Here is a 20,554-nt window from a genome sequence, read left to right as displayed (position 1 = left end):
GAGCAGCGTGGATGTAGAACTTCACCTTTACCATTAACCCCGGAGGGTTGTATCATGTCAGACTGAGACCACTGCTTTGGTGAGTTGAGGGCTCGCTGAACAACGGGTCCTTCCACTTGTAATGACACGAACTGCCACTTTCTTCCTACCCAGAGACCACACACCATCTCCTGGCAATTACAGCAAATACCTACATGGGATGGAGATACCGTGGGAGGCTGTGTATATCCTCTTGTTTGCAATCTTTGGGCTATCCACAGAAGCAGGAGGAAACAAGCCACCCATCAGAAGCTCCCTGGGAATATATACCATATTGCACGAGCAAACACTGATCACACTGGCAAATTCTGCCCTGGACTAATGCCTCTCATACCAGGAATTATCACTATATGACAATTTCTCTGTACTGTGAGAAAGTGATTCTATTTGCACACATTTTCTTCAACTGCACATTTTAAATTGTTTAAAAATCTGTACAAAACTGGATTTGGTGACATTATTTTTGTATATGCAAAACAAAAAACACCCCAATTTTATTTCAGTTGTGAAATAAACAATTCTATATAGAATGATTTATATATTTTCCCATTACTGGTAAAGTCTGTTCCTTTTCAACTGTTAACAATTTCAACAATAGATCGGTTGCAGTTGCTTGAAGTTTGGAAGGAAATGGCTTCTTTGCCCCAATGGGGAAAAAGCAGCCTATGTAGTTTGTGTTTGCCCAATGAATATTGTCAGACAGCATCAGATGACGCCAGTATTTATACAGTCATGTACCTTGAGGGTATTTTAGGGAACAGCGAGCAATGCTGCAGCTCTTCCTCAGGCCAGTGTGAAGATGGAGTAAACACGGGAATCCTCCTTCCCCTTTGGTGGGTGAAGGAGTCCCATATGATGTATTAACACCACACTGGGATTCCTGTTTCTGGCCACAGCCTCAGAGGTTTTCTGTCTCCCTCTGGCCACAGCCTTGTTGCTCTCTTCCCCTGTGCACAGCAGATTGCAAGACAGAGCCAGTAAAGACTTTTCCTCAAGGAATAACACTCGCGACAAGAAGGCATAAGATGTTAGCTTAAGCAGAAAAGGAAATGCACTCTCCAGGTGAAGTTTTTAAGAGCTGGAGTGGGGAGTCCTTTCCTCCTTTAGGGAGGAAATTTAATCTCCCTACTGTGTCTTCCAAGCACTAATTTGCAGCCCTCCTCACAGAACCTGTTTAAGGGAGGGGAAGAGATGAATTAAGGTTAACCTCTTGATCACTGGGGAACAGGCAGTGCACCATTGTTTTATCATGCACATCTACGTATCTGAACCTTTTTGACATGCTTTCTATGGAGGATTTTCAGTTAAAATACATTGTGTTGCAGTGCTGCTTCTGAAGCTATGCTTTAATTAAGACAAATAAGCACATGTTAAAATATGTGTCTCTTGAATAGCTATCACATATATCTTTTTCCGTCACATTTTTCTTTTCAATTACGGATTAAATATACATTGTTAGTACTTAGAGGGGAAATTTGAAACCTAACAGAAACCATCTATCCGACTAGCTAAAAAGAATGTCTGCATCACGATTTTGTTCTTCCAAAGTTATAACTATACAGACTATTTGAATGACATTTGCTCTAGTCAAGGCAAAAATGCCTGCAATCAAAAATTGTAAAGTAACTTTTCCCTTTGATTGACCTGCAGAATGGAATCATGGCCTTAAAGCTGTCAGGTTTTTGCTGTTTCACAAAGATTTCATTTTTTTTCCCTTTAATCAACATACATACATCAGTCTAATTATGGGCCCTGTTCACAAAACTGTGAAGTTAGCTTATTATTTTCAGATCTGTACTGAGAGGAAAAAGGGGGAAAAAAAGACTATCCAAGAAATGCTCTTCACAAACCAAGAAAGCTGGAAATAACAGTCAGAGATACTTAATAAATTATTATAAATCGAATTGCTTTAAAATAAGGTGGAGGTTTCAAACAAAGGTGACAAGTTTGCATTACTTAGGCAAACAACATTAAATCAGTAAAGAATGCCTAGGTTTATTTAAACTAGCTTTACAGAAGATACTTGTTATTTTGAGTCTCTTTGACATGAAAGTTGTATTATTTTCATTCTACAGGAACAATTAGAGAGTCTTGTAGAGCATGAGACCGACCTCAAGCTAATAATGTCTGATTTATAAGCAAGTTTTGTCATGCGAAGATCTCTTGCTATTGCTAGCACACTTTGCTTACAGTTTATCGGCTCCTCAAACAAACAAAAAAGACCCCAATCAAAACACCCTCCTCTTTGTTCTTGTGCTACAATTACCAAGTACAATATCTGCTTTCTAAAATGGCATCTACAGGGTACTGGTCTTGAAGAGAACATCTTCCCCCTCCTCCTCCCACCTTGTTCCTTATTGCTTGCTTCACAATAACTCCAGCAATCAAGACTTAGACGTCTCTTGAAAAAGAGAGATAAGGAAATCTGCCTGTGAACCATGAAGTTCAGCACTTGTTTGGTCAAAGTGATAGCCAACAGAAATATGACCTTCAAGATTAAAACTCTCAAACTGTGATTAACTATATAGGACAGATAGCAAAACATTTCCCTGTGAGCTGTTTAGGACATACAATATTAAGTTCAAATTCCTATATAATAAAATAATACTCTTATTATGTGCACTTATGCAACTTTTCTATGTATCCTACAAAAATTTAAAAAGATGGCTGTTGGTATGTCTATTTTATGAACAAAGAAACAAAGGGGAAATGTGAGTGGCATAACAGGGGTCATACGGGTCAAAAATGGTCAAGGCAGAGAAGAATATGGACCTGCCTTTCATGGTGGAGTAGCAGCCCTGCTGCCTGCTTGTATTTTGAGAATGTGACTTAACAGAAAAGATGCCAGGAAAGCATTTTATTTTTAAATAAAGTACGTAAGTAATAAAAAACCATAAGGTTATCTATTAAATTCAGAGAGGCTATTTTTTTCACTGCAATAAATAAAAATATAATTAAATGCCAAGGGTTTCCTGGATGTTCATAAATAAGGTGATTTTAAATACTGTAGATGAAAACCACGTGCACAGATTGGGGCCTGGGGAGAAGGGAAAAAAAAGTCTCTTCAGTTTCATGAGAGGTTCTACAAATTTATCAAAAGCCAGGATTTTGGCTTCTGTATCCACAACACTTAAATTGACTGTCATCACTTAAAGACAGAGATACATTTTTCATGAAGGTCAACTTGCAAATATTTGTAATATTTATCCATAAAATTAAAACATGTCATAAGAAGTCCAGAATCCAGGAAAAAAATCCTGTGGAGGGAGGAAGAAGGGAAGGGAGAGAGAGCTCATGCAAGCAAGAGAGAAATACAGTGCAGAAAAGATGGAAACATTTCTTTAGGGACTAGTTACAACCAACAAGTCTTCTTAGACATGCCCATTGACCATGTAAGCATATTCCTTGTGCTGGGCTGATAAAGGAGTGCTGCAGCAGTTTTTTTCCTTGTCTTCAATAAGGGTAACAGAGCTGTGGCACAAATAACATCTATAAGGCAATCCTTTTTAATGGAAGAATTTTCAGAGTCTTCCTCATCTCACAGTCCAATTAAGGGTGATATGCATTCAAAAAGTGAATATTAAATATGCACTGAGCAAACAGAACAGGAAAAAATGAATATTGAAATAATTTACATGTAATCAAAGTACACTGAAATTAAGTTTTAATTGTTCAGTATTCTGTGATGCCTGTGCAGATTTTAAAGTATTCAGAATATCAATCAAGTGTTTACTTACATCAAGCAATTGTATTTAAGCATACAAAACAAATGATGAAAATATGTTCAATCAGCTACAGCTCCCAAATTTACTGCTGGGTTTACATGATCACTTTTAATTCAGTTATTTTATTTAATATTTCAATTTAATAACTCATTCTTTCATTCAATTTCTAGGCATCTTGCCCATTTCTTAAACACAATAATAATAATTATTCATAAAAGGAGCTGTTTCCCGTAAGTTCTCATATCAGCAATTTTTGGAACAGAAGTGGTTTTCATGCTTTTTCTTTCCTAAAAAAAATATTGTTAATATCTGGAATATTTTCCTTTTAAATTAGACAATATTAAAATAAAGAACAACATCTGCAAAATGACTCTGCACCCCATTTCAATGGAATTTTGAGCCAGAATAATTACAGATCATCAGGTTAGAGAATGTAAAAAGTGTATGGCTAAGTGATAATTGTTGATTTAAATGGGGACAGACTGCTTTTTGACCAACTGTTGAACATAACACGACTCATTTAGACAGGTAGCTGTATTTCAGAATACAGCTTCAGAGCCCATTCAGAAAACCTTATATATTTCACATGAAAAATATTTTAAAGTAACGTTTCAGTAAATTCTGAAGACTTACATTACTATCTAACCTTTTATACATAAAACATAATATTAGTCAAAGACTTATATCCTGCATTTCATAGTGAATGCTGAAATACTGGCACTTTACTTAAGAGTTCCTGAAGAGGAATAAATACACCAAGATCTTACATTTCATTAAAAAAACCAAAACACTTTAAACAAAGGCAACCAAAAACTGGTAACATTTTACTCTAATGAGTTCTGTAGTCCACCCTATTTTAAATAAGATAGTTGCAGAGAAAATCAGACCACTGAATGCAGCCTGAAGACCAGGAACTCTCCAAAGAAACCGTCTTTCCCTCTCTCACCAGACTGTAAGTTTGTGTTTCAGAATGTCATGATCTGGGAGACTCAGTCTCAAAATTTTTGAATTTACTTCATCATCTCTTATTATCTGTTTGGACAATGAACTGTCTGGAAAACAGACTATCCCTGGTACTACTGATCTTCTTTGGCAAAAATGAATTATTTGCTGGGTATTAGTTAGTTACTACGGTAGCTAGGCTATTTCAACACCAATGTATGTGCAAAGGCATACCAAAGTTCCACATATCGCAATCAGAAATTCAAACCATAACCGCTGTTTTTAAAAGAAAATACTGGTACTGTTGATTAGTTTCCTATGCTTTGTCCTACACAGACCTCGGCACAGTAACTCCACCCATTCCCTCGCAAAATATGCTCCAGACAATATACCGTCCTTCTCCCACCAGGGCGTACTCAGCTCCCTCCCAACAATGGTTTGAGCAAGCGGCAACGTAGGCTGTATTTGGTGTTAAGCAGTGCATGTCTCGATTGGCAGAACATACATACCTGCTGAACTTTCACTGTAGCTTTTTGGGATGGACATAACCTCCTGAATCCTATTGAACCCTATTTCGTATCGGATTTTCACAAAACTGGCAGGCACTTGCTTATTTCTGAGACTTCTACCCTCTGTAAACTTGGCTGAGATTCATCAATGACTCTTTAAGTTAGCAGGAAATTTATGGAAAATCAATGGATGCATTGGTAAGTTATGACCTCTGAGATGCTAGCGGTATTATTTCACCAACGTCATGCTGTTATGCTACTATTTTTTAAGTTATGGGCTCTTTTGAACAGGATGCTCAAACCTCTGAGGGGATGTCCACAACCTTGTTGCCTTGTTGCTTTCTCCTGTACTGACGAAGAGAAAGTGCTGCACAGCACACCAAAGGCTAATGGAGAAACAGCCACTGGCTCTATATGTATGTGAGTGAAGGGGATAATCTTCTAAATTGTATTTTACATGCAGAAGCTCTAAAGGTTGTACAGGTATAATCTGTACTTCCCTTCAGGCCCAAATTTAGCAAAGCATTAATGTATGGGTTTACGACCTATAATTTTCTATGGGTCCTAAATATGGGCATGTTAAGTGAAGTGCTGGATTTGGGCCCCAAGTGACTCGTTTAAAAAGAAATCCCTTATGGAACCTTTCGAAGGTCATACACAAATAGGTCTCAAGTAAAAGTTAGTGAATAACCATAAGAAAATTTGAAATGGGCACAAATATCTCAAGCCACCCAAAATCTCTGTTACTTGAAATATTATATACTGTCAAATGATGTATCTCTGAACTAAAGTCCATCTATAACTTTATAGATTGTTGGGTTCAGAATCGAATGCCTTTCACATCAAAGGGTACCCTCTGGTATGAAGCAAGAAAACAAACAAACAAAACAAATTAAAAAAATAGGAGGAAAGAGAAAGATAATAAGGGAAGCCAGACAGTACGTCTCCCTGGCCAGAGAAAGCCCTTGAGGGATGTAACTGGCTGCGAATCTTGAAGACGTTCCCCCTTACCTCATCCCCCCACCCCAAAACAAATCTTACCATGTGATTCCTGTCTTCTAGGACGTTACTCTGCTCTGGGAAACCTAAATGTATTAATGCGTTATATAGTTCAGATGGCTCTATGTTGAACATACATTCTTCTTCTCAGAATAGACTTTCTGTGTTCAAAGAAAAGCTGTTGAGGCATTTTTTGAATGAAGTAGTTCAGGAAGAAGGCATCATTTAAACTTTTAAAACACATGTTTAATAAGAAATAGTCTAGATGTACAAAATATTCTAGAAAAGGTAGTAGTTGTAGCTATAAAAAAGGTACGCCATTTATTTGTTGATCTTTGCTCAATCAACTATAAAATAGCACTAATTTAAAACTATAGAGCTGTCTTATGTCTAAAACAAAGAAATATTAGTTAACAGATTCTGATTCTGTGAACAGTTATGTCACACATTTCCCATGTGATGTTGGTCAATCGTGTTTGGCCACTGAAGAGGATGACTGTTGGGTGCAAAAGCAACATTCTCCTACTGTGCAGCATAATTCTTTAATGTCTGTCAAGAGCTCTGAAATTTTCAATAGTAGGTGCTACAAAAGTCTGGGGAACTGCAATTTATCACAATTATAAATTATTATTATAGAAATTTAAACAATAATGGTTTATTTTTAAACTAGATTCAGTCTTTTCTCGTAGTGTGTACTTCCTTTGTATTTCCCACACTCTGTATTTCCTTTTTTATACTCATTTTCCTTCAAGATAATATATTTTGTTGCCATAGCAATATTTACCTACCTTGCAATTTTACCATAGTGGCTTTCCTTCAGGTTTTCTTAAGCTGCAACTAACACTCACCCAGCCAAAACAGCCTCCCCCACCTCCCAAACCTCTCAATTCCCCCAACCCCTTACTACTCAGTAACTTCTCGACAGTCTATCTTTATCTTTAAATGCAGACACACTCCAACATACTCTTCCAAAGTACTCTGGGCTAAAAATAGATGTTAATTAAAAATATTGATAAGAGTCAGTGACACCTGTTGTTTCACATTTATTTTACTCAACTCTGTCTGCTAATTCCTAGCCTTTATTGCATTAATTTGCTTCACTCTTCTTCTTTTCCAGCTTTACCCCTCTTACTCTGGTGATCATGTAAACTTAACAGCATGTCTTGAAAGCTGGATTTTATTGATTGAACATATCAGCATGTCTACACACTGAAGGCAGCTCTGTAACAGAGGCCCAGTATCATTGCAATGTTTAAGGATGAGTTGCTGCCTCTATAATAAATCCCTATTGTATATGTGTACTATTTTTGCAATTTCAAACTGCAGCAGATGGAAATTTGGTACTGAAGTTAAGATGAACAGGCCCTTTTCCTCCTTAACTTTCCAGAAGGTACAGGGCAAATTCTCCCTCATGCCTGACATTGTATAAGATGTGGGTTTCTTAGTGCTAAGACTTCCCAGAGAAAATACATTAGCTCAATATTTTCTAAAGCTGGCTGCTGAAGATAAATATCTAATTATGAAGTCATGGTGCATGGTCAAAACTTGAATGACTTGCTGAGTTGCAGGTCCATTACAGTATATTCATTTTATCTATCTAGGTTTGTCGATAGCCAGTATTATTTCTTTATAATAAAATAATGCAGTGGTAATACTCAAAAGATTCCCACACATAAGAACTCCATTACAGCAAATACAGCCACAAGAGCCAATTTCTCTATAACTTTCATAGTACAAATTTTGGCACATAGTCAAGGGAGCAAATGAAAATCTAATGAGTATGTTAGGCTTCTTCAGTACAGCATCATGAATAAGAGCATAAAACATAAGAATGACCATTCGCTCAGACAAAAGGTACATCTAACCCAATACACTGCCAATGGCTAGGTGCCCAGGAAGGAATATAAGAACAGGGCAAGCATATGGTGATGCTTCCTTAAGTAGTCTCCTAGTCTCCAACAATTTGTGGTTCAGGGATTTCCTGAGCCAGAGGTGGTTTCTATGTTGGTACTTCTCAGTGTGTTTCTCTTCCCTGAACCTTGCCTTTCAACTCATACACAATTTTATCATCCCGTGGTAAGAGGCTTCATATTTTAATTATATGTTAAGTGAAGAATCACTACATTTTGAAACTGCCATGTGCTAGCTTTACTTGACAACCCCTAGTTTTTGTATTAGAAGTGAGCAGTCACTTATGGTGCTCTTTCTCCCTAACACAAACTTCAGGTGAACTGAAGTTCACTGTTTTGTTTTCTATTGCTTTTCTAAGAATTCCTGGCATTCAATTTGCTTTCTGTACTTGTGCTGTGTAGTGAGCGGACTATTTTATAGATGTAGAGTTATAAAGCCAAATTATTCTTCCAGAATAATGGTAAGCTCAGACTCCGTCATTTTATACATGAAGTTAGGAGTCACCTCTGCCATGTGCTTCAGTTTGAATTTCTTTACATTTAATGTTATCTTCAATTTTGACACGATGTCACCGAGTTCTGCGAAGTGCTTTTGCGGCTCTTCACAGTGGGCCCTGTCTTTACTAGTCTTAATAATTTGGTATCATTAGCAAATGCTAGCACCTCACTGTTTGCTCCTTTGCCAGGCTACTCATGGGTATGATCTGCTGTACTTGTAATTTCCATTGGTGACCTCCATTGACAACTGACAATTTACTCTGTTTCTTACCTTTTAACAAACTATTTATCTTAGAAAGAGAAGCTTCCCTCTTATCCTAGAGCAGCTTAGTTTCTGTAAGATATTTTGATGGGCAGTCTTCCAAAAAAGTCTTCAATGATCAAATTTTCATCAGTAGCAGCTGGAAATCTGTTACCAACATGACTGCTGACTTGACTTGCCTTTACAGAAATCCTGCTGACTTTCCCCAATACAATGTATTTGTCTGTATGTTTGCAATTTTTTTACTATAGTTTTTACTAATTTCACTGGTAGGGAGGTTGAATTTACAGGGCTATAGGTCTTCAATGTCTCTGCAGACTGTGTTTTGAAAACTGACATATTTCCCATGTTCCTGTCCTCAGGTGCTAAGGTCATTCTAAATAAGTGTCTATTTCAGCTATTTTATACTTCGCTATCTTTAGAAATCCCAGATTAATTTTATTTAGTGTTGGTCATATATTACTGTTTATCTATCTACAATATAGCCTCTTTTACTGATACTTCAACAGTTATAAGTTTAAATAAGAAACATCCCCATCCTCTCCTATCCTGGCCAACTGGTCAAAAGGGGATTTTTAAAGACATCTGCACGCCTATCTGCTTTTTGTGTCTTTCTGTAAACCTTTCTTCATATATTTTTGCTAGTCTTTGTGTCTCTCTATTTCTATTACAGAAACTACCTCTGAGCATCTAAGATCTTTCTGTTAACTGGCCAGTAATAATGTGATACAGGAGCTAGACATTTACAGTGCAAATCATTCCATTTATCTTCAAACAGCTCATCTTTACATGGCTAATTTAAGCTAATCAGGTAGGCTCCCTTTATAGTTAATTGATAGGGATAGGTACTGATGTTTGATTCTTCAGGCTTATCTTAGACATCTCCCTTCAATGGGATTACTCATCCTTTGGGTGCTCAAGTCTTTATATTAACTACAGAGGAATCTCAGATGAGTGTGTAGGACATTTACATTCTACATTATTAAGTCAGGAGGGGTGAGCTGCACTCCTAAGACACTACATCCACTTATTGGACAATTGACTATTGTTGACTTTTGTTCTAAATTTAACTTATGGTATCCTTCCCTTAGCAGGCTCTTTGGTTCTGAACAACCATATAAGGGAGCTCTGCATTTGAAGATAGGAAGCTTAGGGCTGCCTTACTGTTCAGTTAGCTCTTCCTGGAGGGTACTGGATAGAAGTGAAAGAAAAGTCAGAAAAACCAAAACTCTTTAGGGAGGAAGGCAAACAAATTTTTTTTTGCACACATGACAAATGGGTTAGAGATTGCCAAACCATGTTCTGTTCTGACGCGCTGAGCTTAAGACAGAATTATTGTCAGATGGTTCATACACAGAAAAGTGTAATGGTGGGGGCTCAGGAAGACTCTCAAGATGAATGGAGAAAAAGTATCTTGGTAAAGAGATGAGACATGAATCAATCTGGAAAGACTGCAAGACAAAAAGAATATCTTAAATTCAGGTTCTTGGTCAGGACCTCAAGAAGGGATGTTTGAGTGTCACTCCAGAAGGAGATACCATTAGGTAGAGTTGATGGGGAAGGAGTAACTGATGACCTGCAAAAGAAAGCTGAGGCTGACTTACTACAGCTGCTCAAGAGCAGAGATCTGTTGTTAATAACTTATTGAGGTTTCTCCAAGAATATGGTATATTTGCATTATATCTACAGTCAAGAGATGCCTAAAGCCCCTCAGATTTCAGGGCAATTGCACAACTGGTACAGCAGGAAAAAGCCACCTTATGAGGGCAGATTATCAGTTACACAACAGAACAAAACAACGGTCTCTATGTGGGCTCAGTTTCTAAAAGTAGCAATATCAAAGTCAGATTAACCAGCATGAGGGAATAGCCTTGGCACAAGGAACGTTAGTCCAGCATAGCTATTCTGAGTTCCTTTTTTGTCGTGCAGTCCCACGTGTGTGAACACAGCAGAGAACTGGAGGACTTACTGCACTCTGGGCCACCAAACAGCCATCTGTTGGTGGCTGTGGGAAATGGCCCCAAATTAGGGGAGCTCTGGGACTGCTCTAAGTGTGCGGGAGGGGCCATTTTTCCCATGCTCCGAGCAATGTCTCCCATTAGGTTCAGCAGAAGACGTTGCCCAAATCTCTGACAAAGATTTCTTGTGGTTTATCTTTACGGGATTTTATTCTCAAGCAATTATGTCAGGTCATTTGTTCACCACTTCCCCCGATATTTTGCTCAATATTTCTTACATTGTAATCACCACTAGAGAATTAAATCCTGGAGCCATTCCTGTGGCATCAAAGCATCTGACTGAAATTGAAAACTGTTGTGGAGCTGGATTAAGAAAAAAATCATCAGCAACATAGGACTGAAGCAGCGATATTCTAAACTTTTCCTGAGATATTTAACCTCTTTAACTGCAAAAATAATCTAGTTCCATTAAATAGGTGCCTTTATTTCTTGCTTCTAAAACAGGTCAAGAAGCATGACCAGGGGAATCTTTTCATGTGCAGTTCCATCACAGCAATTTAAATTCTCATTTATCAGTGTCGAGGTAACATGAAAACCTTTCGTTTTGATCGTTTTCACAAGATGACAAAAAATGACTCTTCAAAGTCCTCTCCAGAAGGTGCTACTTTAGTCAGAATGATGCTACTGAACTTACTCCTATAGAGATGAATTCTGTTCATGTGGCCACCACAGAGAACCTGACTGACATCAGTGGTCATTTTATCTGAAGGCATAATTTAATGCCTAATAGGTTACCTTATGAATATAAAAGACATTCTTAGTCCTGAATCATGTCATCATTAATGTTTATACATATTTTGTGACACACTATGTACCAATCTAATTATAGATTCTACTTTTAGGGTGCTCTTAAAAAGGATCATAAAAGCTCTTTGCTCACTCTTGTCCCTCAGTTCCATACAGTTGGCAGCAGATGGGATTGGGAACGAGTCCTATGGCGTTGAGGCATTTTCTCACCTTTGATTTAGAATCCTTTTTAGGATGGAAGACTCACAGTGAATATCTACTTTGCAGATTGCAGTGTAGTGATACAGAAACCTGCTTACCAAGGGGTAGTTAGTACTGCATAAGTGATGCACCCACAGGGCAAAAGAGCTTTATTTCAGCTTTTCAAAGGTTGTCTTGGACTTAAGTGATAACTGACTGTGTCAAGGCATGATGTCAGGTAGTATAGCAGTACACTTCACAACTCTTGAACAGTGAAGTGATTCATAAAAATCAGTCCTGGCTGGAAACAGACCTCCCCTGATGCCAGTGATCACCTACTTTCTTATCTCCTTCATGAGTGTTTATTTACAAAGGAGTTCTATCAAGTTCTGTGTGTAAAGTCATACCACTTTATGAATGTTCTGCCCAACATGTGGGTAGATTCTTCTTTGCATTTAACCAGTCGCATCTTACACTGAAGACTGGGAAGAGTACACAACACTTCTGAAGAAGATTTGTGAAGGAGTAAAAACAGTAACAGTAAAAACATGGCAGAGGTTTTAATTTTTTGATTCAGACAAAGGAGAATCTTTCATGAATCCACCCAAAATCCTACCAGTGAATGTGACGACAGCTGCACTTTGCTCTTGAAAGAAGCAAATGCACTATCTTGTTATTTAAAACAGAGCTTTGTAGGGAAATATATTTCAACTATGGGAAAGAAAAAAAATCCATTATTTTAATGGAATTATCAGATAGAAAGGTCCTAATGGTTTTGCATCTTAGTATTTTTCCATGTAAAAAAAAAGCAAAAAAATCCTTAAACTGGAAGATTTATGGCACTCTGTGCCATCCAACAGATGGCTGTTGGAAATGGCTCCATACAAGGATTCACAAACACAAGGACAGAATTACAAAGGAGGAAAGGACACAGCAGAAACATGGAGCTGTGGCTGCATTCCAATTCTATAACTCCTGAGCTGCATTTCAGACTTGCCAGCCCAGCCTTTACCTCCAGCTCATGCTACGTTACTTTCTCACTGCCTGTCTGAGAGAGACATAAAAAATTGAACAAAACAGAGCAGGCGTGTGTTCGCGTCTGTGTGTGTGTGTGTCAAACAAAGTAGATAATTTCATGCATTAGAAAACATGACAAGTATAACTTACGAATGCTTGATCAGAGTGAAGCAAAGCCATGAGTCGGCGATGCCATAGTTAACGAGTAAGAAACTATTCCATCCCATTCCATGTTCTGTACACGGGTAGATGAGGCTGTTATACAGAGGCAGGAGGTGGTGCAGCCACTCCCCCATTACATAAATACACTGAGTAGGTGGCACTCAACAAAAGGCTGGGGCAAGGAGGTTACAGCTCCCCAAGGCTTCCTAATAAATCCACCTCTGCTCAACATTTTACATAATGATATAATGCATTATATTATTATAAGCAGTGACATCATAATAAAATACTGGAATGCTGCTCAAGTGGCAAGGAACACCTAAGATATATTTCTATACTTGTAATTCAGTTCCTGTATTTTTTAATTATAGATAAGAATTTAAAGTGAAAATAATTATTCATTCCATAAATCTTCTTGTAATGGATCCCAGGCATATAATTAAGAGGCCTTTAATTTTAATTTTGTATACTGAACGCCTGTTTTTGGAGGTATTCCATATTCTATATTCAAGGCCTATACCTGCAAAGCTCTAAGCTTATATTTTAGTGGAAGCTGGAGATGATGCGTGGTGTGCAAATTTAAGAACTTAGCCTTTATAATGATGGATACAAGTAACATGGCTGCGTCAAACATGTTACATGGCATTTTCCTTCCTTCTAATTGCAGTCTATTTTGATTATGCTGTCAGTGTTCCTTGGCCCAGCTCAGGCTGCAGCAACATTTTCTAACCTATACTTGCAATACAGCCAGTTATGATGGAGCATCTACTTTCTAAAGTGTCTGATACCTAGAAGAGGGAACCTACCACCTCAGTGTTCAGAATTTTCTAGAAACTGATCTCTTTGATTGTAGAAAAATAGCTAGTCTATAATCTCACTGGTAATGTGAAAATAGATGTCTCCAGTTATTTGCAACTGGATATACAACCTTTCAGCCTACAGCAGAGATTAAAATCATTGGTGCATGATTATTACCAGGTGAGGATTGCCTTTCTGAAAAGCTAACTGTATTTCTCAATTCTAGTAAACACAGACACATCTTAAAACGTACAACAATAACTGGCACCTTTTTGGCAGACTCAGCAGGCAGGTCAAAGATTGTTTCAGCATGTAGAATAAATTAATATTTCTCTCCCAAGAGTGGGTCCTTCTAGAAAAGGCTTAAGGCAGATTGGTGTGGCATTTAAAAGAAAGGTGGAGAGAGGGGTGAAAACTTTTGTTTACATGAATATTTTTCAGACTTAGACCTTGAAATATTCAAGTGTTTTAATCCTGTATGAAAGGCTCTGCCCTTTCCTGTCCATACCTTAAACGTCTGGTCTCCTCCACGGCCCATCATATATATCTTAAGTTGTCTTCCCCCATTTTGCTCTGAACTCCCACTCTGCCCTTTTTCAGGACTCTGTATGTTCCCATCTCCTCCTTTAAATTCTTCATGCCCAATTCCTTGTCTCATGCTCCTCACTCTACTTTCCTGACTCTTCCGACCCCACTTCAGAGTTTCTCCCTGTGTATTTTCAGCTCCTTATTCTCTAGGTTTAACTTCTGTGTATCTGCTGCTTGCTTTTGCGGAATCTCAAAGGAAATGTAGAAGGCCCTACTCTATTCCAATAAATATTTTTGAATATCAGCTATACTTACTATGCACATAAATTAGGAAGCGCTAAGTTTCCTCTGTTTGCTGCAATAGAGTATGAAGTGATCACTTTGCTTTTATCTCACAAGAGAGCAACAAATGTCCCCTAGTGCTGCCTCAAGTTGGCACTGGCAGTGTACGGTGCATCTGCATTCAAGTCTTCTTGTTTGCTCATGCAGACACATCTGCGGTAACACAAATTCACTCTGAAGAGAATCATTAACTATTTGTAACTAGCCTGCAAGTATTTGGTGTTAATTGAATACGGGTAAAAAAGTGGATAAATCAAATAACAAGGGTTAAGATAGAGAGCATGTAACTGATTTAAACTGCTGCCTTCCTGATAGCCAGATACTGTTGCTGTCTCTGACAAACATGGCTGAAGGAATTAGTGAAGCATTGTGCCTCCATATGATCTCCTAGACATTGCATCATGCCTAGATGGCATTCTCCTACCCAGAACCATGGTTTACCATTCCTCCAACAAATGTATAGTACTCTCTGCTTAGCCTACATTCAAATCATTCTAGTAACTTAAGAAGACATCTAAAAGGAAATAAACACCAATTAAGGCACAGACACTTTAATACAATAAAGATCAGCTCTGGACATCATCTCCTTGCTTTCTATCAGATAAATCTCCCATTTTTGAACATTTCATTTGTACTTAGATTGTCTTCTCAGATAAGCTTTAAGCATTACCATCTGTTCTGCAGCAATCACATGATCCTATCAATTTGATTCAGTTGAATACAAATCCCTTTGACAACAGGGAAAGAGCAAAATAACACACATTTGTTCCCAAAACTGCAAAACCAGCAGATTGTTCAAGGACTGCTTTACAGTGGAGGTAAAAGACACAGGGAGATACCTCCTGTCTGTGCCACATACTGTCCAGGCAGCATTCTGACACTGAAGCTTCTTGTTTTCAAGGGGGATTGAGTCAGTGCTTCAGCTGTGTTCAGCAGCCCCAAGGGCTGAAAGCTCAGCCAGGGCCCCATGCCTCTGCATGCCTGCTGGCATTTGGAAGCCAATCCTGAGTCAGAGGGAATACACCTTTCTCTTGCAGATGTAAAAGCACCATGGTCACACCTCTCAGCAATCTCTGAGAAATTCTTTCCGCATCTGTCCTCTACAGGCTATCCGCCCACTGCCACTGCAGCTGGCCATGGCAGCAACACATCTTCCCTGCTGGTCTCTAGGAGAAAGGCGGAGTTTGCACCCACTATTGTGGCTACATCCATTAAGAAATCTCCAGTGAAAGGCTGGTGTATATTATGCAGATATTTGAAGTATTCTTCTATTTAAAATAATTTCCCCATTGGAATGGACCTGTTTACCAGAAAGATGTCCTATTCACACTCAAAACATAGAAAACAATATAAAATATTTCTCTTTATGATCTGAAAGAAGCATACACTGTACTACCGAAGCAACTTGCAGTTCCTAGCTTTGCGTATGCACACAATGCATATAATGTGGTTGAATCGTTGAAAAAGGTGCACTGAAAGTCTTCTCACTATGTCCATCTGCAGTCCTCCAAAACAAGGTGTTACAAACATCATATCATTCAGAAGGTATAAATAATTTCTTATTTTCACCCACTGGATAATTCTCGGAGGGAATGTTTCAGCTATATTTGTGGTTGAACACACAAACAGGTTAAACTGCTGTATATTGATATTTATAACTGAGTGAAATTTAGGCTATTAATTTATTATGAAGGAAAAATATAGCAATAAACCAAGGTACAGGGTATTTCAAAAAGATGGACCCAATTTCAAAGCAGCATATTTCATGATGGCAACATGTTACAATTACACAAAAATTTACAAACAGTTTAATGAGTTATCAAGCAGTAATCATTTGAAACTCTTTGCCCCACCCTTTCCAGTGGTGAGAGTTTCATTCATGGGTGGTTCGTGGTTGCAGAGATATAGTGATTTCAAATTGGCTCCATCTTTTTGAAACACCCTGTGCTATAAATGCTAGCTGAATTTTGTATTATGACTTATCTAATGTAATGTAACTTACAGACAAATGCATAATTTCATTTTCTCCTCTTATTTTAACTGCACTGAAAATTACTGGAATATGAATTTCTAGATGAGGATAAGAATAATGAAATGCTCAGATTTTAATGGTGCGAAGACAAAAACATCTTGGACCATGCACCATTCGTTTGCATTCTCGCATCTATTTAAACTCAAGTGTTTTTTCCAAGTTTGTAAGCTCTTTCAACAGGTAATCTGCAAGCAGTTGGTGAATGTAAGTCTCACAGAAGCATTCTATCTTATTTTCTATCAAACTAAAAGGGAAAGAGTAATTCATTTTAAGTGTGTTGATGATAGAAGAGCTCTGAATAGCATTTTATCTGCAATAGCGTACTTGAAAGGAATGAAGTGCAAGTTAAACAAACAGTAACAATGAATGCATTTTTTTCAGGGGTGGTCCTCTTGGAAAATGTTAACCACATTAAAGCAGGCAGTCATTGAAATATGCAATTAATTTTAAGTTGATAGAAGTTGAAACTGTCATTCACCTCAGCAGGTGGTGGAAGAACCTTCTTGCATATCTGCTGATTGGGTCCCTGTACTCCAGCACAGTTGCATCCAAGAGGGGTCTTGTTGGAGCATAAAAGGTTCCAAGGCTTGCCTCAAGCTGTGCTGTGGAGTTCAAACAAGTGAAAATGTTTCAATTACAACAGGTTGCTCATGTCTGCAGTCAAATTCCTCAAACACTGATGAAATGAGATGTTGTTGTAGGACAGATGAAATTAAAATATGACAGATTGTACAAACACAAATGTGCACATAAACTTTCACTTTGAGGCAGAGTCGACAATGACTTTGAGCAACAAAGTTGTCAAAAGGATGAAGAAGTATATAACACATCAAGTTCTCATCAGCAGCGTACAATTAAAAGTGACTCATAAGAGTAACATAGTTTGAACAAGTTTGTCTGGTAAAGATCAGCTCTCAATTAGCTCAAATCATCTTTGTCCTCTTAGACAAACAATAATGAAGTTCACTTTTTCAGGAATTATTATGCTAGGTCAGCAGGTGACAGAACCCTTCTTATGTTGGCTTTGAGGTCCAAGGAACCTCCTTCAGCCTGCAGCTCTTAAAAAACTTTAAATGGGTCTAGAAACCCTCAGGGTTTGACTCCTACAGCATGTAGTGGTGGGAAACAGGATAACCTCATTTGTAATCAATAAAATAAACCCCTTTTACTATAGAAGTTCCCTTTCCTTTAAATACTTTCTGACTGTTACACTCCACAGCTGGAGCTTTTAGGCATTTTTCTACAGGTTTTTAACACAAAATTATAAATAATACAAGAAAATACACAGTGTACTTTTGTGTTCCATATGCTTAAATGAAAGGAAATGTGATGATCAATAATACTTATATGAATTCTGCTTGAGCATTAACATGTAGTATGAGTCCTTATATGCAGAACAAAATGACTGACAGATGTTTCACTCATTCTTAATTCACAGGGAGAACTTGCTATATATTTGCTGTATAGGTTCTCCTTTCAGAGTGGATGTGCAAACTGCTAAAGCTGATCAGAACTTTGTATGGGCTTTAAAAGCAAAATATAACCTATTGTCTCATTAGGCAAACAAAATCTCATTGATTTGTGGTTATTAATGTTTGGTTGACCTAGCCATTTCTGTATAATGATTCTTTATTTCCAAGTATAGTTACATTTTATTTTATTAGGCTTGATGGCATTAAATGTGCTAATAGCACTGTGTTAGGAACACGGGCAAACTGTTAGTAAATTAGGTTTTGCTTTATCTTAAATCTATACAGAAAGATAAGCTGAACTTTGAAGGTATTTTCTTTCAAAGCAGCAGTCAATTTAGATTAAAATTGAATACAGCAGTACCTTTGCAAAAACAAGCCATACTCTCTTGCCATCACTGTTTTCCTGACAGCATGTTTTGTACTTCTGAAATATTTCAACCTACATGGAATACAAGTAACTACTGGCACAGTTATAGATTCATTAGATAGCCCAGCTTGATGTTGAAGGCAGAATAAAGATCTCAAAGATAACTGCCCCATTGCTATAAATAAGAGGCTTCACTGGGTTTTGCTAATAAAAAAGAAAACAAATTACCATGCCGAATTTGCTAGATTCCTACAGAATAACTCCTGGACAGAATAAAATTCCATCTGCTGTAAACAGTGTTAAGGGGCTGCATGGGGGGAAACACACAGACATCTATTTATAATGTGCATATTTTTACAAGAGTTTCAAAACCAGCTCTTTTCATGGGTCCTTTTAAAAGCATGATTTATTTAGAATTGATACGCTATGTTTGCAAAGCAGAGAATTTTTGAATCAGATCCCCCAAAATGGGATAGCTGATGGCTTGGCAGCAATGTAGGACACCTTGGAGTTTTTCTATCATCAAACACACCAGAATCCTAAGTATTCTTTCTTGCTACAAAAGATGCTGGGTTCCCAGCTGTCTGCCTGCTAGGCTGGAGGATAACACCTTCACTAAATCAAGGCACTTCGAATCTGGAAGTCTATTGAGTTTCAAGATACACAGCAAATCAAGAGGAAGTCATCACACCAGGTTTCAGCAGGGAGGAGGCTCAATCATCGCTTCTTGCAAGGGACTCCAGCTACTACTGCAGGGGGGCAGAAGATTACAGTGAGGACAAATGCTATAATCCTAAAGGAGGCAGCAGAGGACAGGGTATTCAGAGCTTCTGGATCTTGTAATGAAAGAGTGGCCCTTAAAAAGCACCGTAAAAACCATACTAAAATCTCTTGTCCCTGTTGCAGGAAAAGGTTCCTCCTTAAGTTGGTGCTGCCTTAGCATGAATATATAACAAACATTTAAATCCTATATTAACTAACATTAGTTTGCAACTTGCGCTAAATTTATGTAGTGTAATAAAGCTACAGCATATATATGATAGTGATTTATATAGTTAGTCATGCCTATACCATATATATATTAAAATATGCATTATTTTAGTATCACCATTAATACAAATGAACTAACACACAATCAACACAGGCTGTCCAGGGAGGTTGTGGAGTCTCCTCTCTGGAGACATTCAAAACCCGCCTGGACGCCTTCCTGTGTAACCTCATCTGGGTGTTCCTGCTCTGGCAGGGGGATTGGACTGGATGATCTTTTGAGGTCCCTTCCAATCCCTGACATTCTGTGATTCTGTGAACACATTGACCTGGATTTTATTGAAATGACTTGCCTACATATGACATTTGATTATGAAGTACCATAACCTTTGAGGCTGTCTGGATTCCCTCTGTTGTCTTCTTTATACAGTCAATAAATATATTGTCATAACCCACACGCAAATTACAAAGACACCACAAAAATACATTAAAAATATAATCAGTCCCCTACCTTCTCGATCTGGTGTAAGTTTTTGTTTAAGAAGGTGATTAACAATGGCACTCAAGCATACGTAACACTGACGACCCATTGTGTTCCAGTTCATGGTGTTCAGGACATTAATTGCCTCTTGTATTTCATCGTAACGAATGTACTGGTGGATGATTTCCACAAGACCCAGCTGTCCTCTTGTGATCACACCTTTTACAGGAAACAGTAAAAGCAAAGATAGTGTCACGAGTATGTAAAACAGTAGCTGACTACTTTTCAGCAGAGTTGAAAATAATTGGCATTGATTAAAATGAGAAAGTTTAAGTTAATGGGTTTTGCTATTAAATTTTTATGTGAGACAGTTTCTTATCTTGTTATAGTTACACTGAGGGTGCTTTGCACAACAGAGAAAAAACACCAGTGAACTTCACACAAGGAGGCTGAGTGAATGTGGCTATTGTCACCTATTGGTGACAACATAATGTAATGAATTTTGGTTTAAACATGGTAGAAAAAGCTTATTCCCAGTT

General features: G+C 37.9%; 1 protein-coding gene across 3 annotated transcripts in view; it reads right to left on the bottom strand.

Moving 5' to 3' along the window:
* WDPCP (WD repeat containing planar cell polarity effector) overlaps nucleotides 1-20,554 on the bottom strand; it is a 156,040-nt gene that overhangs the window by 49,294 nt on the left and 86,192 nt on the right. For all 3 annotated transcript variants that reach the window (XM_082047436.1, XM_082047437.1, XM_082047438.1), the window contains exons 11-12: nucleotides 20,046-20,234; nucleotides 17,187-17,310 (exon numbers count right to left, since the gene is read on the bottom strand). In XM_082047436.1, coding sequence (XP_081903562.1) covers nucleotides 17,187-17,310; nucleotides 20,046-20,234 — 313 coding nt within the window. The remainder of the gene's footprint in view (nucleotides 1-17,186; nucleotides 17,311-20,045; nucleotides 20,235-20,554) is intronic.

Source organism: Streptopelia decaocto (assembly GCF_964273445.1).
Source record: "Streptopelia decaocto genome assembly, chromosome: 3".
In the NCBI taxonomy this organism is placed as follows: Eukaryota; Metazoa; Chordata; class Aves; order Columbiformes; family Columbidae; genus Streptopelia; species Streptopelia decaocto.
The sequence above is the reverse complement of the archived record's forward strand: the minus strand, read 5'-3'. Positions and strand labels throughout refer to the sequence as shown.